The sequence below is a fragment of the Plodia interpunctella genome, chromosome 7 (genome assembly GCF_027563975.2).
Source record: "Plodia interpunctella isolate USDA-ARS_2022_Savannah chromosome 7, ilPloInte3.2, whole genome shotgun sequence".
Classification (NCBI taxonomy): domain Eukaryota; kingdom Metazoa; phylum Arthropoda; class Insecta; order Lepidoptera; family Pyralidae; genus Plodia; species Plodia interpunctella.
Genome location: NC_071300.1, coordinates 7,316,225 through 7,340,861, shown reverse-complemented (window position 1 = coordinate 7,340,861; position 24,637 = coordinate 7,316,225). Strand labels below are relative to the sequence as shown.

General features: G+C 35.1%; 3 protein-coding genes across 3 annotated transcripts; 1 reads left to right on the top strand and 2 right to left on the bottom strand.

Annotated features, from left to right (window-relative positions):
• The first annotated feature begins 3,013 nt into the window (after positions 1-3,013).
• LOC128671223 (cytochrome P450 6B7-like) lies at positions 3,014-6,614 on the top strand. The gene is made up of 2 exons (XM_053747543.2): positions 3,014-4,482; positions 5,428-6,614. The coding sequence occupies exons 1-2, from the start codon at positions 3,123-3,125 to the stop codon at positions 5,610-5,612; spliced, it is 1,545 nt and encodes a 514-aa protein (XP_053603518.1). The 5' UTR covers positions 3,014-3,122; the 3' UTR covers positions 5,613-6,614.
• A 3,339-nt stretch (positions 6,615-9,953) lies between these two features.
• LOC128671226 (NADH-ubiquinone oxidoreductase 49 kDa subunit-like) lies at positions 9,954-11,924 on the bottom strand. Its single transcript, XM_053747545.2, has one exon. The coding sequence runs from the start codon at positions 11,384-11,386 to the stop codon at positions 10,019-10,021; it is 1,368 nt and encodes a 455-aa protein (XP_053603520.1). The 5' UTR covers positions 11,387-11,924; the 3' UTR covers positions 9,954-10,018.
• A 1,190-nt stretch (positions 11,925-13,114) lies between these two features.
• LOC128671224 (aldehyde dehydrogenase 1A1-like) lies at positions 13,115-21,202 on the bottom strand. Its single transcript, XM_053747544.1, has 11 exons — positions 21,068-21,202; positions 19,832-19,936; positions 18,522-18,789; positions 18,260-18,376; positions 17,290-17,477; positions 16,160-16,262; positions 15,723-15,907; positions 14,708-14,872; positions 14,326-14,483; positions 13,473-13,547; positions 13,115-13,236 (listed from the first exon to the last, which is right to left on the bottom strand). Exons 1-11 carry the CDS (start codon positions 21,092-21,094, stop codon positions 13,167-13,169), a joined length of 1,461 nt encoding a protein of 486 aa, XP_053603519.1. The 5' UTR covers positions 21,095-21,202; the 3' UTR covers positions 13,115-13,166.
• Between the last annotated feature and the right edge of the window lie 3,435 nt (positions 21,203-24,637).

Below are 24,637 nucleotides of genomic sequence, written 5' to 3'. Positions count from 1 at the left end.
TTTACTGACTTTTACAATATTCAGTCTGAGGTTTTTCAATATTCTTGAACATTGATGGTCAGCATCATAATTCATATGCGTATACGACAATTTGCCACACTTGTCTTAGCTGTAGGTAGTCTTAAAAGTCTTAAAGTCATATCCTTATCATTTATTTGCAAAATAAACTGACTCCATTGTCAGCATTAACACACTTGATAAGAATAAAGATTACTTGCCTTTCAAAAGGATTTATTTATAGTCTACCTTCCATAGAACGATTCAAATCTTGAATTGAAATTAGGCGTATTAGTATTAATTTGCGCTGCTGATACTGAGTTTAGGTTCTAAATTGGATCGCATGAGATGATAGTTAGCTCACATCCAACACTTAGTATTCAACACACAACACCAAATTGATCAGAAGAACACGCCTAATGAAACTCCTGATAGATTTTCGGACATTAATTACCCGGTGATAAGACAACGGATCATGTCACCAGAACGTGACGAAATGAATAGCCTCTATTAGGTATGAGGGAAAGGGAAAATAAAAGTAACCATTCTTAGAGATCACTGACCTGTATTTTTACACGATTATATTTTCAGGCTGGAGACCCAAAAGAGGCTTTAGTTGAAATAATGTATGTTAAAGTTTGGATTTTAATGTGTTTATTCATACAAATACTGTACTCAAATCAAATATAGTTGTGCAACTTAATAATGCAAAGTTTACTGGACATATTTTGTTGTTTAGTACAAATTCGGAGTTAATTACATCATTTCAGTCACAGGATATCCACGTTTAGACAGGATGTCCAACCCAGCCGTATCTAGGTCTGCCTCCATCGAGACACTACTTACGCAGCCGCACTGGTGACTGCCTATTTGTGCAAATTGATCAGTTAGAAGTAGCCTGCACCCAGCGCGACTTCACTCTGGCAATCCGATTACTATTACTACACCACAGCTCAATGCCATGGGAGCAGCAATGTGGTAATGCAATCAGGATTCCTAAATATTTTGTTGTCGGTACCCAAGTATACTTCAGCTCCTATTAGTACTCGTAACGATAATGGAATACATTTCTCTCAAACACAACTTTCTACAGTTCAAGATTTTGCTTTCAAGTTTCGGTGGCCCAAAACTTCTAACTAGGTTACCATCTTATCAGTTAAAATAAATCTAGGCTAGAAATTAGGTTCGAAACCGTTTTCTTGTTTTGAGTATGTGGGTATTAAACTTAAGACTAAGCCATTCAATATAAGATTAAAGATAAAAGACTAGGAATAAATCGAATTAATGGATGACCATCTAAATGCACCTTTTTTTTTGTTTACCCAGGGGAATGCTTGTTACGCACTGAGTGTGGGACTCCTGGGCCGCTAGTCGGCCCAGCCTACCCACTAAACCCCTGGGGCGTTTTCACGCTGCCGTTATGGGGGACGTCACGGGGTCGCTAGGCATTTCACCGCGACGCCCCCCCGGCCGGCCTTTCGGCCCGACCTGGGCGGGCAGCAAGCACAAGTGCTAACCACCCGCCCCTTACGCCACGCGAGCGTGGCGCGGACCATCAAGCCCATTCCGCACACCAGTCAGAAAGCTGACGGGGGGAGCGGGCATCACCGGTCACAACACGCATAGGACACACACAACAAAATCCTGGGTGCCACAGGGCACCCAAGTCTGCCTCTGTACGGGCGCAAGAGATGATAGGCAGATGACACCCACACATTGCGCCCGAGATACAGAGGCAGCCACCCTATCTAAATGCACCCTAACGTAAACTAGTCGTAATCGTTTTTGCACGGGCATAAACCTGTCGTATTGTCAAGTAAGCAACCTCAGAATCTGTTAGCTGGTTTAGAAATTCAGACTAAGGATGATCAGGACGGTGGGTCTCTAGGACTGCGATTTCAGCTTGGGACCTAGAATATTACGGAAGGACGGATCACAGAATAGATTCTCCTGAAGTCAACATCTCGTCTCGATAAACATAGTATTCTGTTTCTAGTACGAGACCTTAGTTAGCTTTAACTTGATTAAACCTAACGGCAAATGGCTATAATACAACACACAAACGGAATACATTCCGACACTTCTCTTTATGCTAAGGAATAGGCATAGATAAGAAAGATAACCATATTTTAGATTGCCTGGAAATAAAACAAAGATTGTCGATCGTATGTTGCACGTTCATTATATTATAAGGGTTCAGTTTTTAACTTTTTAGGTACGTAACCCTAAAAATGTAATCAATTAATCTAACCCGTTTGGAGCTATGACTATAATTATAATTAGACATGGTACTAAACTTGTAATATTAGTAATCATTTTATTAATGTAGTCAAAAGTAAGAATAACAGTAGGCAAACCAGTTTGTGATGAAATATAACAAGTGTAAAACCGGTCCGTCTAGTTTGTAAACAACTATCGAAGTCCCGATTCCAAAGTCCGAAGTCTACATTGCGTCCACGCAGATACTAGTCAACGTCAAATGCAATTTATTTTTATTAGCACATGTTATTATAACTGTCTAGTCTTGCGTACATACATCTAGCTGAATAAATGAATCTAGGCAGTAATACTACTAATCCTACTATTTAATATATTATAGATGCGAAAGTTTGTGAGGATGTATGTTTGTTATTCTTTCATACAAAATCTACTGGACGGATTATATATTCTTATAATCTGGAATAACACATAGGGTATTTTTAACCCAAATCCCAGCTAGTGAAAAATAAAGTCAACATAATAGTGCTATTATTCTAGCTACTCAGACGAAATAAAAACACTTCATTGTGAAACAGTTTTATTATATTGTTAGATTGGATATCATATTTATCGGGACAACAATAAAATAATACATGATATGTACTGAACGAATGATAGAACAAGTCTATTCAAACAAAACAATTTCTTATTACCATTCTGATACAGTTGTGATGTGATGATATCTAATTACTTATTACGTATCTTATATTTTATTGATCTAAGACTTGGAGAGAACAAGTAAGCGATTGACATTCAAGAAAACATCCAATAAACACACGTTATATGTAACAGTATTCCGTCAGCCGCCGGGCACCCTGCGCGCGTATACCTTGTTAGCCGTGAGATAACTGCACTATCATATCACTATGTTTGTTATTCTCCTCATTGTAGCTGGTACTGCATTATTTTTATATGCCACCCGAAATTACGATTACTGGCTTAAGAGAAACGTCAAACATGGACTACCTGTGGCGCCTTTTGGAACCCATTTCCAAAATACGTTTGGTTTCAAAAGTATCACCGACGTGTCACAAGAGCTGTACAACAAATATCCAAATGAAAAAGTTGTGGGCTACTACAGATGGAGTACTCCGGAACTCATCATTAGGGATCCCGATATAGTGAAAAGGATTCTTAGCACGGATTTTACAAATTTTTATTTTCGAGGCATGTCTAGAAATCCGAAAGTTGATCGAGTATTGTTAAATACTTTCCATGCTGATGGAGACAACTGGAGACTTCTACGCCAGAGACTGACGCCGGCGTTTACCACAGCTAAATTGAAGAATATGTACCCGCTTATAGTCAAATGTGCGCAGAAACTTCAATCATTGGGCGATAACATTGTCGCACAAGGTGGCGACTGTGACATTCGGGAAATGATGGCCAGATTTACTACAGAATTTATTGGAGCATGTGGTTTTGGGATTGAAATGGATACTATTAATGATGAAAAATCACTCTTTAGAGATTTTGGAAAGTTAATTTTTACACGAACCACTGCGGATGTAATGAGGTTTGCTATTTGGGAAGCTGTACCGTTAGTAAGGGGTTTCTTCCCAGTACTTAATCCTAAGATTGAAAAAATCGCAACAGAGATTGTTAAAAATGTACGAAAACAAAGAAAAGGCAAGCCTTCTGGCCGAAATGATTTTATTGATCTTTTGTTAGAGCTAGAAGCTAAAGGAAAGTTTACAGCAGAATCTATAGAAAAGCGGAATCCAGATGGATCGCCAGTTATAGTCGACATGGAGATGACACTGGCATGCATGGCAGCGCAGGTATTTATATTTTTCGCAGCTGGTTTTGAAACATCTTCGTCCGCCACAAGCTACACGTTACATCAATTAGCTTTCAATCAAGACGTTCAGAAAAGAATTCAACAAGAAATCGATGAAGTCCTATCTGAATACGATAATAAATTGTGTTATGATGCTGTGGCCAAAATGTCTTTGTTAGATATGGCTTTTAAAGAGGCAATGAGGATGTTTCCTTCCCTTGGTGTTGTTACCAGGGAGTGCACCAGACCTTGCATCATACCTGAACTGGAAATTAATATCGATGCAGGTGTTAAAATAATCATACCCATTCAAGCCATACATAACGACGAAAAGTACTATGATAACCCCAGCGAGTTTAGGCCGGAAAGGTTTCTACCTGAAGAAGTGAAGAATAGATATCCCTATACCTACATGCCTTTTGGAGAAGGACCTAGAATGTGCATAGGTGAGTAAACAAAATAACATTTATCGAAGAATATTATTCAAATAACAGGGCTTAATAATATTTTTTATTATTAACATATTTTTAACTGGTATATTGACTTACTTTACCTACAAAACGAACTAAGGATTATCGAGCAACAATAGTTATTATAACAACTACTTAGCAACAAAACTATTTCTAAAATTCTAAAATCTACTTCTATAAAATGCATGTCTAAAAATGATAAAGATAAAGTAGTAAAAACATAAATAGCTCGATATAGTATATAGGAACACGAAAAGGTTTATATTCTCAGTGACAGAGTAACATGTGTAAAAGATAAATAATAGTTATTTATAGGTAATTAATTAAAATAATGGTACTTTTATAAAATTAATTTTACTATATTAATAATGAATGATGTAATTAGTTATTTTAAATTAATTATTTATTTATTTAATAAAATTGTCAAACATGCAAAATAAAACATACAAAACTTAAATACAATTTGAAATCTAACCCATGTTAACATGTAATTAATTGGACATTATACAAAAAAAAAGATGTCTTTGGTCATTAATATATTGACATATTTATATTGATGACAGATAATAAAAAATAGTCATTTTTTGTTGTAAAAAATAGGCAGTTTTTGTATCTTGTTGACCCCAGTGTGTTTCAAGGTCATGGCCAAAGTACTTATGTTCTTATCGTTGATATGATATCAGTATACTTTTAACTTAATCATCGAGCCAGTCATTGAATATTAGATCGTATGGATTTTTTACATTTAAACACAACGACTGGACTCAAAATAAATTGAATGTTACATTCTAATTACCATTTTAACATTTTCTGCTAAATGATAGCATTTAGCTACATTCAGTTAAAGATTTTTTTGAGAATAGTAGTGTTTTTTAAGGTCATTTCTATCAAGAAATAATCTTATTAACGTCTGTTTGACAGGAGCTCGCTTGGGCCAAATGCAGTCTCTGGCAGGGCTGGCGACAGTGCTTCAGCGGTTCTCAGTGGAGCCGGCAGAGAACACGAAACGGATCCCGAAGGTCAACCCTAGGTCCAACGTCGTGCAGGGCCTGCTTGGTGGACTGCCACTCAGACTCAAGTTGAGGACAAACAGAACTGTTGCGTAAAGTTTAATTTTATCAATTTAACTGCTGCACCAAACGGTACATGTTTAAATGAAAAGAACAAAAAATATTTAAATTTATGTGGTGTTTATAAAATAATAATAAAAATCCGGACAAATGTGAGTTGAAGTCGCGTGAAACACGTTTAGTAAAAAACAAAATATGTGACTGTAATCTACAAAAATATAGTTGATGGCTTGTTTGTAGTCTACAAGCCATCAACTATATTTTGACAATTATTTTCCAGCTTTACTCGAATTAAGCAGAAAGACAATAGCGTGCACATTTAAATCCGTTAACGCCATAAATCCAATATTTATCGATTTATTTACTAATATTCATCTTTTTTTCATGAATAACATCGAAACTGCTTATTTTGCCCTTTTACTACACATTATAAAACACATTAAAGTTCTCAAAACTTTTTTAAATTTCCTATTTTACTCTGACCTGTAATTGGGTCATTTATATCATCTTACCAAAATTTCACCTGATTTGGTCTGTGACAAACGGATGGACCGACAGACATACGATCCTATAATGATTTTGATTTTCATTATATGAAACCCTAAAAAAGATTATATTATATGAGTAATTATATTTTAGCCCTCTTATTCAAACAAGATTAAGCACATTAATAAATAATTAATGTTTGTTGATATCGCACAATGTTTGATATTAACATATTGACACAAAACTTCATTTAAATTAATGTATGCTATTAACTTTTGTGAATAGGAAGCTAAAATATAATTACAGCTCTATTTTATTAATCGGTTTTTAAACACAACGTAATTTAAAAGTATTCTTCTTCTTTTTAAGTCGAGATTAGACGAATTATATTACTTAATTTAGATCGGTAAGTAGCAATTGCTTTGCACAGAAGTGGCTACAAAAAATTAAATTATTAAAGATTAAGAAATAAAAGTTATGTATAATGATAACTAATCGCAATCTTAAACTTATATTATTGATGTATCCAATAAAAACCTGAATTCTCCATAACACTGTTACAATATTTTATATTCAATAAATCCTTACTATAGGTAATACTTATAAAACAGGACGATCAAGACCTAAATTATTAATCTAATGGCGACACGTCCAAGCTTCGCACGGGTGCAACATTATGCATGTTATATACATATCAACCTTCCTCTTAAATCTCTACCTAATTAAAAAGTCCGCATCGAAATCCGTTGCTTATAATTTTAAAGATCTAAGTATACATAGGAACATACAGCCAGCGGTAAGCGACTTTGTTTTATACTATGTTACTTTATGTAATGATGAAGTAACTACTTACGCGATAGCGTCTGATACCTTGACATTACATTGACTGAGATGTACGTTGTACAAAAAAAAATCGGTCAAGTGCGAGTTGAACTCGTGTGAAGAGGCTACATACAGATGACGTACAATTTATATAACTCTTATGCCGGCTCCACACTATCGCGGAACAGTTCACCGAACTTTGACGGATCAAATCAAATCAAATCAAATCATTTATTGCGTCCTTAATGTAATACAGGTGTTTTCATAGAATTAGAACCAATTAAGGGCCCTGACGGGCGCTGCAATGAGAGAAGGGCCATTATGTTATAAAAACTAATCATATATATGCGTGCTTTATTAATTTTATTGATAGATTTCTGTTTTTTTATTATAGGGGTATTAGTTTTATGTCAAATATTTAAATTATAATTATTAAGATATTGAATATATTTTGATATATTAAATTATATTATTAATAATTAACTAATTAATTTATTATGCATAATAGATTTTTTTTAAATGTGTGTGTGTTCAATTAAGTAATAGGTCTTATTTTTTAAAATATTTATCATTGTCATCTAAGTATTCCTTTATAGAATAGTAGCACTTGTTGTTCAAAAATTCTTTAACATGTTTTAAAAAAACTGCATAGCTTTCTATGTCTCTTATGGTTTCTGGAAGTTTATTATATAATTTTATAGACATTACTAGAGGGCTCGTCGAATGAAGTCGAAGGCGTGATATGGGAAGTTGTAATCTGTTTTGATGTCGAGATGTGTATTTTGTGGGTATATCTTTTCTTTTTACAAAAAAGTATGGATGTTTTCGGACGAATTTACATATTTCTAAAATGTATATACACGGTAAGGTTAGGATTTTTAGTTTTTGGAAGTGAGGTTTACAACTATCCTTTTGTTTAATATTAGCTATATTTCGAACCAGTCTTTTTTGTAGCGTAAAAGCACTAGCCCAGTCGGTACTGTTTCCCCATAGAATCGTGCCATAGCTAAGCCATGAGTAGGCGTAAGCATAGTAGGTGGTAAGTGCTGTTTCTATGTCTGTAGTTTTTTTTATCTCTCTGAGAGCATATGCAAACTTGGATAATTTCGCACACAGTTTTTGAATGTGTTGTTTCCAGTTTACGTGCCTGTCTATCTCCATTCCCAACAGAGTGAATGTGTTTACTACTTCCAAGTCTATCCCATTGAACTTAAATTCTAAGTTTAATGGTGTTTTTTGGTGTGGGTGGAAGACCATTAATTTGGTTTTGGAGTAGTTAACTTCCAGATTGTGATCACTCAACCAGTCTGTCGTCTTTGTAAGGATTTCTGTTAGGTGTTTATGAAGGTTCCCATTATTTCTAGTTGTTGATGTTAGGATTGAGATGTCGTCGGCGAACAAGACACAATGTTCTTTTATTATTTTTGGGAGGTCGTTGATGTATAAAAGAAATAGAAGACATCCGAGCACGCTTCCTTGGGGGATCGAGGAGTTCATCGGCACACAGTCAGAACGGACGTTTTCGATTATGTTTGTGTTGTAATTATAATGTTCAATTTCAACAAATTGTTTCCTGTTTGTTAGATATGAAGTAAACCACTTTTTTACATCGTTGGTTTTTTCATTGCCGTAAATAAAAGCACTTATAAAATTACGTAATGTTTGTGCATTCGCGTGATCTGTCTAAGATCCCACGATAGTGTAGAGCCGGAATTATAGGTATTCCTGTAATCCATAGTAAATGTTTTGTAATAAACCTCTAACACCATTTATCCAATTTTTCGCGAATTAATTATTATCCTATCCTATAAGGGTTTATTTATTTTTTGTACAGAACCCTAAAAATAATTAATTCTCACAATACCTCTAATAAAACACAACAAGGCCTCTGACATACTCATAGTCGCCGTTAACGTAGTCTTGTTTATGCTGTCCTTTATGACAAGGTAAATTTGTTGCGGTGCTTCCAGTTAAGTGTTTACTGCGAATCCTTTCATCAATTCGTACGAACGTCGGTTTCTCCCGCTATTCTCAGTATTTTTACCACTGGGTATGGTTGCTATGATGGTCACAGACAGACATGTGTGACGTGTATCTATAAATACACAGACACAAATACTTACAACTCCTCCTTATGTCGTCGGGGGTTAAAAACAAACAAGAAATGATTGTATAAAAAGACGCCCCTTTCTGTGTCGGCTACCAAACTGAAGTAAATAAAGTAGAACATCCACAAATAGTAATATATTTGAAGCAAAAAAATGCAAAATGGAAATATTTATCGTCGTAACAAATTAGCTAATTTAATAAATTTATATATAAAATGGCCTTTGGAAAATGTGTCCGTTTTGACGTTACGTACGTATAAAGAAATTAATGAAATCTAATATTAATTCGCTAGAACCATTTTTAGAAGTACCAATTTAAATGAAGGAATAACGGCGTGAATTTGATTTTTATGAAAATGCTAGGTATAATTATGCTTGGAATAATTAGATCTTGCCCGCCAACTCATTAATACATTCTACGATTTTGAATTTAATTAAATCGAATAGTGAATAATCATAACTAATATAAATGCCAAAATATTGATTGTTATTTCTTCACGTTGCATCTACATAATCTCTTATGTTTGTACATACCATTAATACCGAAAAGCTCGGGTTCATTCAGGACTTTGAAGCCGTGAAGCCTGGTTGAGCGTGGAAAATAAACCTTATAATTTTTATGGTTGAATTAATCGCATTTGGGTAAAATCATATGGTCCGATCATATGATTTTACCCAAATGCGATTAATTCAAAATCTACTGAATGGATTTTCACATAGTTTTCAGTAATACATAGTGATTTCTGGGGATGGTTTAGTTCTGTGTCTGTTATGTCATACAAACATTATAATTAACAGGTACAATATAAGATCAGACACCATTTCTTTGTCACTGCATTTATATATTAAAATCGAAGCATGTCTTCGTAAATAAAACCTATGTAGGTATAAGTTCGGATAAGCGCTTTCATTATTTGTGAATGTGTAAATAATTAAAATTTTAAAATTGATAAACATTACATACCACGCACACATTTATTTCACTAGCTACTTATAAATAATCTTATTTCAAAGTACACATATTTTTCAACGATCAATATCACCAAATACAATATCAATAGTAGCTATAAGAACGGCTACATCAGCAAGCATGAGTTTCGGTGCCAGAATGCTCAGACCCATGAGGTGTGTGAATGAACACGGTCGCAGATGAACTCTGTATGGTTTCGAGCTGCCATCCGACACCATGTATACGCCTAGTTCTCCTTTAGGAGCTTCAACGGCACTATAAGTGGTCCCAGGTGGCACAGGATACCCCTCGGTACATAACTTAAAATGATGAATAAGCGACTCCATTGACGTTTTCATCTCCTTCCTAGTCGGGAGACATACTTTGGAATTATCTGTTTTCACCTCGCCTTCTGGCATCGTATTTATCACTTGATCAATAATTCGCAGAGATTGTCGTAATTCCTCCAAACGAAGCAAATGACGATCGTAGCTGTCTCCAAAAGTTCCTACTACTGCGTCAAATTCGTACAAATCATAACCATCATAAGGATGAGAGATTCTTAAGTCCCATTTAACTCCCGTGCAACGTAACATTGGCCCTGTAAAACCTAAACTAATGGCCTCATGAGCACTTACTACTCCAATACCAGCGGTCCTTGCATAGTACAATCTATTGCCAGTACATACATCCTCTGTTTCATCACAACGTTCACCCAATTTCATGCACAGTTCATGGACGTCATCCATGAACCCTATGGGCATGTCTTGAGACACTCCCCCGGGCCGCACATATGCACAGTGAACACGAGCGCCACACAGTCTTTCAAACAACTCGTAAATTTTTTCTCTTTCTTCACACATCCAAAAGAAAGGTGTGATACCACCAGCATCAAGAATTGTGCCTGAAATATTTAGCAAATGATTTGCGATACGACAAAGTTCACTGCCCAATACACGTATAGCTTTAGCTCTTGGTGGTACTTCGATGTTCATTAAAGTTTCAATCGCTATGCAAAAGCCGACTTCATTTGATATTGTAGACACATAATCCATGCGATCCATAAACGGCAAGCTTTGATTATAATGTTTATTTTCCATGAGTTTCTCCGTCGCTCGATGTAAGAAACCAATATGCGAATCAGCCCTGACCACGGTCTCCCCGTCCAGCTCCAAGATCAGGCGCAGCACGCCGTGAGCGGCAGGGTGTTGAGGACCAAAATTTATCCACATATTCTGAAGTTTCCTTTCAGCTGGTTTCAAGATTGAATTGTAAACCTTTATGTAAAACTTCTCTGTGTCTGCTGACGGAAACATGACATTTCCTTCGAACTGTTTAATGAAATCCGTATCTGGATACCATCGATGTCCGTACAGTGGTGAGCTTGTTGATAAACGACGGCGATGGGAGATTATTTTGTATAAAAATCTATTAAAATTTTGCATTCTATTTAATTATTTCCAAAATCACTAATAAAATATTTAACAGATTAAAATAAATCACAATTGTTTACAAATAAATTAAACTTGTTGTTTTGGTGTATGAACTGTCATATTTGTTTTTCATTTCGTAGCATGTCGAAATGTAATCTTTATACCGGTATAGAGGTTAAAAATACTTACTTAAAACTTCGTCGAATTTTGAACAATTTGTTGAATGTGATTGTGGAATTATGTGCAGTTATAAGTATGCTAGGGGCTTGTATCATGGTACGATAAGCACTAATTTTCTAACTTAACTAGCTTTTCCCAAGGTCGCATGTATGTCTCGCATGTATTTCTCAAGGCAATTTTAAGATATCATATATAATAAATATAAATATAAATATAAATTAGGACAAATCACACAGATTGAGCTAGCCCCAAAGTAAGTTCGAGACTTGTGTTACGGGATACTAACTCAACGATACTATATTTTATAACAAATACATATATAGATAAACATCCAAGACCCGGGCCAATCAGAAAAAGATCATTTTCCATCATGACCCGACCGGGGATCGAACCCGGGACCTCTCGGTTCAGTGGCAAGAACTTTACCACTGCGCCACCGAGGTCATCAAATATATCCTTCATCGTACTGGGATAGTAATGCATTTCAACCCGAAATGAAACCAGAGACTTCCAGAGCGACAATCCAGGATGATATCCAAATAGGTATACCTACCTGATGTGCTAAGTAATATAACTTCTTCTTTAAATTTGTTCATTTTTAAATTTAAGTTTTGATGATTTTATTTAATCTATATTATTATTGTAAAGAGGTAAGCGTTTGTGAGTTTGTATGTTTGAGGCGAGTAATCTACGAAACTACCGAATCGATTTCAAAAAATATTTTACCATTAGAAAGGTACATTATCCAAGATTACTATACTATATTTTATCTCAAAATTCCCACGGGAGCGAAGCCCCGGGCAACGTCTAGTTTATAATATGCTTGTTTTATTAATATTTTTTGAAACTGCGTTTATCATCTTTCATTTTAATTGTTATGACGCCACGTCTTACACAACCTTCACTTCTTTGTGTAAAATCCGGCAAGTTAAATGGACCTTCAAGTAAAACTTAATGAGGCTAAATTCTGCTTTGTATAATAATGACATTGTTTCAGGACTGTAAATTTACAACAATTGTCTTAATTCTAGAAACAAGGATCAGATTCTAAAGGTTTACGTAGGCAGTTACTTATTTGTTTATTCTACGAAGGTAGCAAATTTTTGTGTTAGTAGGTACCTACATTCTAGTAGAACAATATAGGTAAAACAATGCAATTGTTGTAAACGTAAAAGTCTATAGTCCTATCTGTCTGGGCTGTACACTAAATAGATATTTATAATATTCAAATAGAGACCCTAATTCTAATTCCTACCCACCTAGAGACCAAAAGTGGGCGTGAAAGATTCTATGACAATTGCTACTTAATAGGTACATTTTTTCGTTGGTCGAACGTTAGGAAACACTTGTACTTACATATAAAAAACTTGTATCTTCATATAAAGAAGTAAGCGTTTGTGAGTTTGTATGTTTGAGGTGGGTAATCTCCGAAACTACCGAATAGATTTAAAAATTATTTCACCTTTAGAAGGGTACATTATCCAAGATTGCTATATGCTATATTTTATCTCAAAATTCCTACGGAAGCGAAGCCCCGGGCAAAATGTACTTATAGAGGAATTTTAAGAAAAGAAATATATTTTCAAACTATAGTCACAATTTGATAGTCGTTTTAGAATTTCTTAGGCAAAGCCATGGTCACCGTCTTGACCTCCAGGTACGGATCCACGCTGTGCAAGCCACTGGAAATAATAAAAAAAGCTTAAAAAAGTGAAATAACAGTAAATATGTTAGGTAAATAAATCTTTTAGTAAAGTAGGTAAGTCGGCTGTATTTTGTCTGTGTGTATTAGGGAACGTTTCGTGACTGTGGAGAGGATTTTTATTTCTTATCTTAAATATAAGATAAGTACCCATACATAAATATACATAAATATATGTACCCACAAAATTAATTTTTCGATTTTAATAATACTTACTTCTCACGTCCAAGACCGGAATCTTTAAAACCTCCAAATGGCGCCTGGCATCCCATTTGAAGATATGTGTTAACCCTGACAATCATATAAAAATAACAAAATAACTAAGAGAAGAAGAGAAAGACATAGAAAGTAAGACGAGACGATGGTAAGTCGTAAATGCCCTTTTCAATCGATGTAAGATATCTACTATTCCTATCCACTTCAGTTTGAATTTGAAATACGAGTAGAACCGAAAATAACAAAACCTTGTAATGTTGTACCGAGAATAGACTCAAGTTGTCTTGTTTTGGTGACAAAATTCATTGTACAATATTGAAACTATAATCAAAAGTATATAATATGCAAAAATAGGATATGATTTCATCGACATGTATCGTGACATTTAGAATAAATTGTGTATTTATAAGAGCAAATATTTTAGTTAATACACTCCATATATGTGCGGCTTGCAAAGTGTATTCACTTAAATATGTTAACAGGATGCGTTTGTAGTCTCGATTTTACACTACACGTTAATTGGGTTTGTTGCTATATTGACATCAATCAATGGTGTAATTACCCATCATGTTTGTTGAACATCAACACCGACAAAAAATATATGCTCTCAAACTATGGCGGATTGACTTTAAGAGATCGTAAACGGATACAAGGAGCCCAAGACCCGATTTCCAACTTTTTTGTCTCCATTGCGCACCGTCGTCGGCATCCCTAGTTTTTAGACCATTGACATACATATCATCCTGACGACATCAAGCCTACATTTTTAGGGTTTACACTTCCGCCAGGACGAAGCGGTAGCGGCATAATCAGACATCTGTTATGTACGTAATTTACCGGTCTAAGTTATTACCAAACAATGCCAGCTTCGACGTGTTTTGAAAACTGCAGCGCTGTGTTGATGTTGGTGGTGAAGATGCCGGCTGCCAATCCAAAGCTGGTGTCGTTGGAGCGGTCGATAACCTCTTCCAGGGTGTCAAACGAAAGAATATTTTGAACTGGACCGAAGATCTGCAAAAAAATGAATTTACCAGATAGCTTATTGTATGACTAGATAATTATTTAAAAATAATTTGGTATAAATTAAAATATATACCTACCTACTCATGCGTTGAGTTACTATGCGTTCAGAAACTGTGTCGGTGAAAGTTCCATGTTTTGTGTCTATAGACATCTACATTGAGAAGGTTTAATATAGAATTATGTATAAAACTATACTAAGATATTTGCATTACCTCTTCTTTAGCAATGGTCATGTCATCAGTAACATTGGCAAAAACAGTAGGTTCAATATAGTAGCCGCTGCTGCCGATCCGCTTGCCTCCCGTCATCAGCTTAGCCCCTTCCCTTTTGCCTTGTTCAATGTAGCCCAGTACTTTGTTCATCATTTCTTCGTCCACCTACAAATAGATTCAGGTTTATCTAAAATTTGCATCTAAACTGTCAGAAATAAACAATTGGGTACGTACCTAAGTTTCTATTCTATCGTAACTAATATTATACATGCGATGCGAAAGGAAGTTCGTTACCTCTTCACGCTCTATCTACTCAACCAATTTTTAAGTATGAAGATGGACATAGGATATCTTTCCGGAAAAATAACTATTCCTGTAGAAAATCGCACTGGGTTCGGTACTTATGGTACTCATAAAAATATGTTTATCGTGTAATACACTATGGACAATGAAAATACCAATATAATATTTTAATTCCATTTACTTATTTACCAAAATGAGACGAGACTAGGCCATTTCATATAATGGAATATCAGAGATATTTCAGAATAACAATGAAAATCCTATTATCTATCTCAGCATGATCTCAGCGGTTCTAAAACATTTTGTAAAGAATCCTTTAGAAGGCCACGAATTTGACGAAAACCTAAATCTAAACTTGTAAAATTAAGTCATGTTTTATGTGTAGTGACGTAACAGGTGACTTCAATAAAGTTTTTATTTTAATTAAAATATTTTCTCCAGCGCATATTTTGCCAGTTCTTTTTTCAGTATGGCCTTTTACCAGAGTCCTGTGGCTTCACGGCAGCAACTTTTAAGAACCGCTGATCTATCTATCGTGGGTGGTGGTCATTTTTCTTGAAGAAGGAATTATTTCCAAACAAAATCAATGATTATTAACATTACCATAATACAGATTAATTATTTCAAAGTTAGGTAGTAAAACTATTTTTTGTCTTTGATAAAATTTGAAAAATTCGCGGCGGTCGCAACGCTCTGAAAACCACCCCCTTACCTGTGGTCCTTGTTGTACACTCGCATCGGTCGGGTCTCCGACTTTGATTCCCTTTGCGTGTTTGACCGCAGCTTCCACAAACTTGTCATAGATGGTGGACTGCACGAACAGACGGGACGCAGCCACGCAAATCTGCCCTTGATGGGCGAATACCCCGTGAGCGGCAAACGGTACTGCTATGTTTACTGGTAATAATACAAAAAACATGGTGACTTTAAATATCAGCCAAAATTTCATTGAATACAAAAAGAACCAAAAAAATGTTAAAAAGAACGTAAATTGTTGACTTTCTATACTAAATCCGATAAAGCTGATGGTCAATTGTATGGGAGAGAAAAAAATAAAAGTTTTTGCTATACACTTCTAAATTCCTAAACAGTCTAGTATTTCGCAGCAATAGATTTATTAAGACCAGAGAGTATTGTAAAAACATTTACAATCAGCGTCGTCCATGATGATGAGAGGACTCTTGCCTCCGAGCTCCAGGGTTACACGCTTCAGGTTGTTGACACCAGCTGCTTGTTGAATTAGCTTGCCGACCTGCAAGAAAATATATTATGACAAACAACATGCGCGTGTCCTCAAGGATCTTCCTCTTATCTGAGTGTTCGCTTATGACATAACCTTAAATTTTTTTCTATTCGGCTGTGGTTCACACATTCTTCTCTTTGGGAATTGTTTTGTTTCTCAGGTGTCAAGGATTTTAATCACCCACACATATCACACACGGATTCGTTATAAGTAGGTAAGTTTCTATGCAGTAAATAAAAGAGCTCTCATACAAATTACGGCGAGTGTGAAGTGGGAGCTAGCATAAAGTCTACACCAACCAGATGTTTTTTATAAATATATCGCAACAATGAATACTTTTATTTTTTAAACTGCATATAAATATTGCGTGACGTCTTGGTTTTATTACTACACATTATGCAATGATTATGATTATAAATATTTATATCATGATTATTAGTGTATATAAGCTATTTCGCTAAAACACTTAATACATAGTACAAACACACAAAACACAAAATTTAAGTATCTAAACAAAAGAAAATTTTAATTTACTTAAATTTCACAACTTTAAGTAGTCTGAACAACTTGTAAAGAAAATTAGAATGGAGATTTAAGAATACACTCTAGAAATATTAGCAGATTCCCAGAAGGTATTTAATTTTAATCTTATGTAAATTAACTGTTTCTCAACCCACCCCCGAAACTAGAAATGAAGTAGCTCGATAATATAAATTTAAATAAGAGTTCTCAAAAATAGAAATTACGATACGAAAAGGCAGGGCACTTCATTTCAGTTTGTAAAGGAAAATTCGGTAATTTAAGTTTTTATTTCTTGAAGTTGATAATGCATGCAAGTGACTTCGCCTTACATGACTTTTGAGTATAATGTTTAAATTATCTTCAAATGTTTTAGACAGAAGATCCTTACTATGAATAAGCTTATGTATATGGTGCGTAAGGGCACACTTGCGGTTTCCCCATAGCCAGTGACTAGGTTGACAAAGCCCTTCTTAAGAACTGACTTCTGTTATAAGACCACGAATATGAAGCTTACCTGAACGGAGCCAGTGAAGGAGATCTTAGCAACGTGTGGGTGGTGTGTGAGGGCAACACCGGCAGTCTCGCCGTAGCCGGTGACCACGTTGACGACGCCCTTAGGAACGCCTGCTTCAGCTAGCAATGCTGCTAAGGCAAGGGCTGTGAGCGGGGTCTGTTCAGCCGGCTTTACAACCACCGTGCAACCTGCGACATGATTAATTTAATAAACAAATTTAAAAATCATATTCAAATTACGTCGTCGTCGACCTGGCTTGCAAAATGGCTTGAATGTTCATTTCTTAAGATTTCATTTTTACGTTGCTTCTGCTTAAATCCAATAGAGTAAACATCTGCACATAATAGTGCATATTATTTTAAATATTGGTATTATATTCTTTAGCGGTGGGGTAATAGTTAAAGTTCGAATACTGTTCATACCACGAGTTTGTATACCAATGTGACTCGTGTATAGTAGATTTCATCGACCACCTACCACTTGCTTCCGGTGAAGGAAACATCGTGAGGAAACTTGCAGTCTGTTTCATTATCAATCTGTGTGTAATGGAGAAGGCAATGGCAAACCACTCAATTAATAGTGCCAAGTTAAATTGTGTCCCAAGGGAACTGTACGTATTTCCGGGATAAGAGTAGCCTATGCTATTTATATTCCACATCATATCCATAAATCTATAATACATAAACTGATTGATGAGTATGGAAAGACATAAATCTATAATATATAAACTGATAGATGAGTATGGAAAGTGCCCATGACCAAATAACGAAAATGACGAATTAAGGAAAATGACGAGTTACAATACACAATGTTCATTTAGCACATGACAATGTTAGCGGTACATGATGATGCCCTTCAGATTTCAATCCTGGTGACAATTTTGTACTAGCTAGCTGGTGTGCTCGCATGTGAACGCACCTTTGATGTAGCTGTACCAATATATGTTTAGCTGTGCAGAGAGAAGTCTCACCTGCAGCCAGCGCGGTCATGACCTTATTGAGGAACATAAGGATGGGGACATTCCAGGGCAAGATCAGGCCGCAGACGCCCACAGGCTGCTTCAGGGTGTACGAGAAGCCGTCACCATCTGCGTTGCAAATTTTATTTATTTATTTATTTATTTATTTATTTATTTACATTTTGTCCCACTTAATACCAATGTATTTTTAAGCCATTAAAAACTAATGATTATTATTACAATTCAGACGCTAATTCAAGTCTAGCTCACTTACCGACTGGTAGTGTGTCTCCTTGGATTTTGTCTGCTAGACTGGCGATATACCTAATCGACTTCCCTGCCCCGGCCACGGCCATTTGAGCCATTTGGGTCACCATACCATTGTCATAGGACTCCAACTGCGCGAGATACTGAACATCTCTCTCGTACAAATCTGCGAATTTGTTCAGAATTCGGCCTCGTTCGGACGCGTCCATGAGACGCCATTCTGAGTTGCGGTGGAAAGCACAACGAGCTGCTGCCACGGCTGCGTCTATATCTGCCTGATGGATTTATTTCATTTTTTCAATGTTTAAAATTAATATTCTCAAATAATGCCTAATCAACTATTATCTTAAACCTGTCTTTTAAAATACGTATACTTTTAACGACAAAAACCTAGTTCTCTGTCTTTATTAATAAAGGTCAAGATATTTAACAGCCTTTACTGTCCTTGTGCTAGACAAAGACCTCTCTTCAGCTCCTCTACAACTCTCGCTCCAGGGCGTGGTGGAACTTATTCAACTCGTCATATTCGAGGCCACTATGAGGCAACTAATTAAAAAGTAGCAAATAGCTTTAGGAAAACACGTGCTTACAGTGAGACGAAATGGGCATGTCAAATAACCACAAACCTAAACTATGTCATGTCGTGATATTGGTGTAATTAATTTAGCTATTTATTCGTAAGGCAGTTTTGACATTCCAGTACATGTTAATTTCAATAATAAATTAATAAACCTATAGTAGCTATGCTCCAGGGCTTTGCTCCGATGGAAGGCATAAAAAGTCTATCTACCCTAAGTGCTATTTCATATTTTACCCGTGTACCAAATTTCACTGCAATCTGTGGACACAAACCTATCTAAACTTTCACATGAAATTCCCATAGCCCTTATATGTCAAAAGAAAATCTGACATAATAAAAATAAAAGCAATCGCCAATCATAAGCAGTGGAGTATAAAAGATATGGATTCTAACATAACACGCATGAGAATGCAACTATCAGTCGCATACTAAGTCGCAACTAGCAGTCACACTTGCACAAACACTTGAATTGGGTATTCGGAAATTAAAAAAATAAAGAATGCCGCTCTTTCATTGCCCTAGCTTCCAGACCATTGGGCCTTTCATCATCACTGTCTTATAAAACATCATATTGTGAGTGTGTTGCTAGTGCTCAATTCTACTCTTGAGAAACATAATTTTCACGCAATCTGTTCGATATTGCTCTCAGATACTAGCGGTGAAAGTGACCCTAAGGATAAAAATCTATAAGGGTTCCGTTCTTGCCATTTGGCAACGGAACCCTAAAAACACCTTACCTTGTCGCCCTCAGCAACTTTTGCGATGACAGCTCCGTTATGGGGACTCCTTGTTTCGAAAGTTTTCCCACTCTTTGCGTCCACCCACTCATTGTTAATGAACAGCTAAAAATAATAAAACTATTTTAGAAATAATAAAGCGTCTTGCTGTTGGATTAAAAGTTATCGCTGCAATAACTTCGGTCTGGACTCTGGATATAATTGTTGTTTGTACAGTTTGTTGTATTTGCGGTTGTATTATATTATTTGTATCGACAGACTCATATTTGTGCTGAAATTGAAATAACAATGTAACTAATGTATTAGTTACAACTCCCGTTTTTTACGAGTCATAACTAATCAATACATATAATAAAACAGTAGAAAAACATTTTCTGTACAGTGAATATATTTACAGACGATAAGAGTCAAAGTAATAGAGTAAGAATTAGAAAAAAAAATTACGTCTGTTTGTCTTTATGTCCGTTTGCAACTATCAGGAACTATTGGACAGATTCGAATGAAACTTTTTTGTTATTAAAACAAAATCAACCCTCATAAAAAACTAAAATGTTGTAACAACTTTTATTAAGAGGACGAACACATCTATTTTCTTTGCGAACATTTTAGAAAATTGTGACGTCACTTGTTCATGTCTTTGGCGTGTCCATGTGTGATTTTATTTTTGTCGTGTCGTGTATTTGTGTCGTGAATTGATAATGTCATTATCACAGTAATTTTTTTTCACTGGTGTTTCTATTTTGTTATAAAAGTAGTCATCAGAACAAAAATTTATCAATTAGCCTATTATTGCTTTTTTGAAGTGAAAACTTCTTTCGCGGCGTTGTGCACTTTTTGTGATGTTAAACTCGCGTCAGGACACGTGACTTGATCGAAAATTCGTAAGACGTAAAAAATGCACAACGTTAATATTCAAGTTTTCACTTCTGCCGGCAACCCGGGGTACAACCCGTTTTTTTAAATAAAACAAATATTAGTTCAAACATATTGTATTGTAAAGTAAAACATGTACTTATTAACCACAAGAGTACCTAATTTATTAAAAAGTCTAATTCTAATATTGCTGTAAAATCATAAAAAGATAAGATTGTTTTCATAATAAGATTTGTAAGATGAGTTTGCACATTTTACCTCACTTTATCTAATTGTTTAGCTGTTTTGTGACATTTTCTACCACCTTATCATGGTTTAAACCGGTTTACTACGATTTTTTCACTTCAATTTAATTCCACTTACCTTTGTATATTTAATTTCGGGAGCCATATCTTACGTTTTTATCGATCACTGCGAAGGCAACAACTAACAAAATTACTTGATAAACGCTATTATAGTATCCAAAGCGTATATACGTTGTAGATAACACTTGTTATGAGTATGACATGAAGGCTAAACGATTGAGCGTGACGCGGTCTACAGGTTCCGAAGTTATGGTCTTTATATAATGTTGTAGGTTCAGCTTTCAAACATGTAGGACTAGCTTTTGCACGCACGAATATCCAACAGGAACATTTCTTTTTCCGAAATGTACTCTGTATCCATCTCCGTATTTCGAACTTCTTTGAAACAGAACACAAGATTAGTGAAGAATATAAAGCGTGAAAAGTTAACAAACCAACTTACTTTCGCTTATTTTAATTTAAAATTTAAATACCTATATTATGTATTCCAAAAAAAATCTTTCTAAATCTGATCGCAAGGTGTCGTAACTTGCAATCTGGTTCAGAAAGAAATTAGAGCTGCTTAGGGCGGATTGGCTTGTCCTTATCTCTATTCCAGGAATATCGATTTTCAAAGACGAATTATCTTTTCTTCATAGATTTTTAATAATAGTTACTATTTCGTGCAAATAAAAACCACGATTTTAACAGATTTCATCCAGTTGAGCAGGAATTGTATGCAAATATAAAGATTCTGTTTATTACTACTTACATGTGATTGTCGTTAATTTTGATTGTCATTTTTTGCTTTTTAAAACGTTTAACTAATAATATATGTACTCATGTATTTCGGCTAGTCATTTTGAATCATGAATCTTCGTGATGACAAAGTCAAACAAGTTTGAGATGTTGTTGATGTAATTAATGTTGCAATATAACGTAAAATTATGAAATTTTGATTTTGTTATTTATTTAGACTCTGTACATTTTGGTATACAGGCATAATTTAAACATTTGCGCCAATTATCTTTTTACAAATTTGAAATTCACAGAATATTCATTGTTATTATAAGAACTTCGCATTATTCGGTACCTACATAAGAAGTTCTAGGTAGGTACTTACGTAATTAATAATGTCGTTTTTCCATCAATGATCAAGTCAAAGAGGCATAGTTAAATTAACAATTTCTGCACGCTGAAAATGCGACAGCACATAATAAATTGATATTTTCTCGAAATTCACTAGTAAAAATTCCCGGTTTCCATGTTAAACATTCATGTGAACAATCAAAAAACATGTAAGCAAACTTCCGGGGCCAGATTTAAATTTAATCTCGTACGTACCTACATGTGATTGGAACATCATTCGGATCAAATTAATAAAACTAATAGGTTAAACATGAAACGTTCATTCTCGCATGTAAACCAAAGTGGGTAAACACAATTTTCAACGTGCTAACGTGCAACCTTAACTAATAAACCTCCTGATCCCTTTGAAATACAAAGTTAAGATATAATTATTATTTTTATTATATTACCTACTAGCGGTATGCACATACAGGATCTTTTGGTATCTGTAGTATACTTGCGAGGTTACGTGCCCCGCCCTCGCACCTGACAGTACATCACAGCCACATGACTGATGCTCCAACGTCTGTGCGTCTCGCCGTCTCGTAAACAACTGCACCCTTGCAGCGCTATTGCTTATATCACAGTAGTGGGGAGGAAGTGAATATAGGCATACACTACAGTATCTATAAATCTGTCTAAATAACAGTAAATATTGCGTCACAATCCAAACCTTGTTTTATACTATATAGTGACAGTGATTATAGGTGAAACCACGGCTTCCTTCCTGTAGAAATTTCGGGAATCAGGATAACTTTCGTTATGTTGGTTATCCTATCTAATATGGCTGCTATACACAAAAATATGTTTACCAATTATTCCAGAGTTTTCAAAAACAAATTCTTGCGCTATTAATATTGTTTGTTTTACTTTCATCAAATATAAAAAAAATCATCTTTCCTAATATTTTATCAAGAATTTTCATTGCTCAAGCTATTTTCATTGGGAATACAAATAGTATTGAAAATTTGTTTGTCAGTATAATTAACTAAACACGAAAGGGTTTGGTATTGTCAGAAGCATTTCTAATTAAGGACAATGTAAATTCAGTTCTGGGCTTGAAAACTAATGCCCGGGGATTCCAACTTAGAAGACATAGACTGATAAATATATTTTAATTGGATGTCAGTTTTGTAAGTAAATCTATTTTCAAGGACATCGGTAATTTTATGTCAATCTTTTTTATGTGCTGTTATGTCTAAGTGATCATAACTATTTGGTGTATAAGCTTAGGGCGGATCGACTTACATTCCTTAGAAAGGAACGCACTAAGCATTCCATTCCAGACAATGTATTTTTGGATCGAAGAGCTAAATAGAATATTTCACAGCAACATCGTTTCATCATGGCTCTACTTTTAAATATAAACTTAGATAGCAGTAAATTCTATCTATATGGAAGTAGTATTCTATGTAATGATTGAAAGAAATTAATATCCCTGTATGATATATACTTTCTGTGAATGACATATTTCATTTAGGCAAGATATCTATAACAATAACGGCGAAGATTTGCGAGGCTGCCTGATATTGTTAGCAATAAATTGATGGCTCGTTGTTCGCCGAAGCCCTTAATCACAGGGCTTTTGTTATTTTTGATCGTCAAATGTTTGGAGAACCGTATATCATCATCAATTAAGTATACTTTGGTCCCTCTCGTGTTTTTTAGGATATAAAAGCGAATGTTTTCTAAGATAGGTTTACCAACTTTGGGGTGTGTAGATTAGGATATTATTTCTTGTGGTATATTTTTTATATAAAAGAATAATAACAAAAATAAAAATTATAAAAAATAAAGGGATTCTAGCACGTCGCCGCGCGTAAGGGTTACAAGAAGGCTGGCAGCTTTACCCCTTTGAACCGTTATGGCAATCCTTTGTGCATATGGCAATATTTCAACACTGGTGTCAGATTTTATTCAAGTCGTCCAAAGGCCATAGGCATCTGAATACTTACAATATCGGCATCAAGTGTACACTATTGAACTTTACAGGAAACTAACAGTAGAACACGAGTCTGATTGTATACAAGAGTAGGATTCCAGATACGGATAATTCAATTACAAGTGGCAGTCGTAACCACTAGACCACCATCGCTATTGAACTGATTGATTTCGGCATTAGATTTCAGATAGTATCGCAAGAGAGAAGTGGGATTATTACAGGTTATGACCTGTTCTATTGTCGGGTAATAACCTCATTGGAGCTATGGCTCCAGGCAAGGGCGCCACCAATAGGGGCAGGGTTCAGCTACCCCACCTTAAATATTCTAAATGAGATCAAATAATTTTATTTACTTAAATAGGGTAGGTAATACAATATCCACATGTAATGGTATAGAATAAGCCTATTTAGCCGTTGTCAACAGCATGCAAATGTTAATAATAGCATATTTAAAAAATAATAAATAAAATATATACGGACTAATTACACAGATTGATCTAGCCTCAAAGTAAGTTCGAGACTTGTATTATGGGATACTAACTCAACGATACTATATTTTATGACAAATACATATATAAA

Excerpts from the sequence above, each read along its gene's own strand:
- LOC128671223 (XM_053747543.2), top strand. The coding sequence starts at position 3,123 with ATGTTTGTTATTCTCCTCATTGTAGCTGGTACTGCATTATTTTTATAT. Across the intron at positions 4,483-5,427 it reads AGGACCTAGAATGTGCATAG|GAGCTCGCTTGGGCCAAATG; the intron begins GTGAGTAAACAA and ends TCTGTTTGACAG.
- LOC128671226 (XM_053747545.2), bottom strand. The coding sequence starts at position 11,386 with ATGCAAAATTTTAATAGATTTTTATACAAAATAATCTCCCATCGCCGT.
- LOC128671224 (XM_053747544.1), bottom strand. The coding sequence starts at position 21,094 with ATGGCTCCCGAAATTAAATATACAAAG. Across the intron at positions 17,478-18,259 it reads CATGACCGCGCTGGCTGCAG|GTTGCACGGTGGTTGTAAAG; the intron begins GTGAGACTTCTC and ends ATCATGTCGCAG. Across the intron at positions 14,484-14,707 it reads TGACCATTGCTAAAGAAGAG|ATCTTCGGTCCAGTTCAAAA; the intron begins GTAATGCAAATA and ends ATTTTTTTGCAG.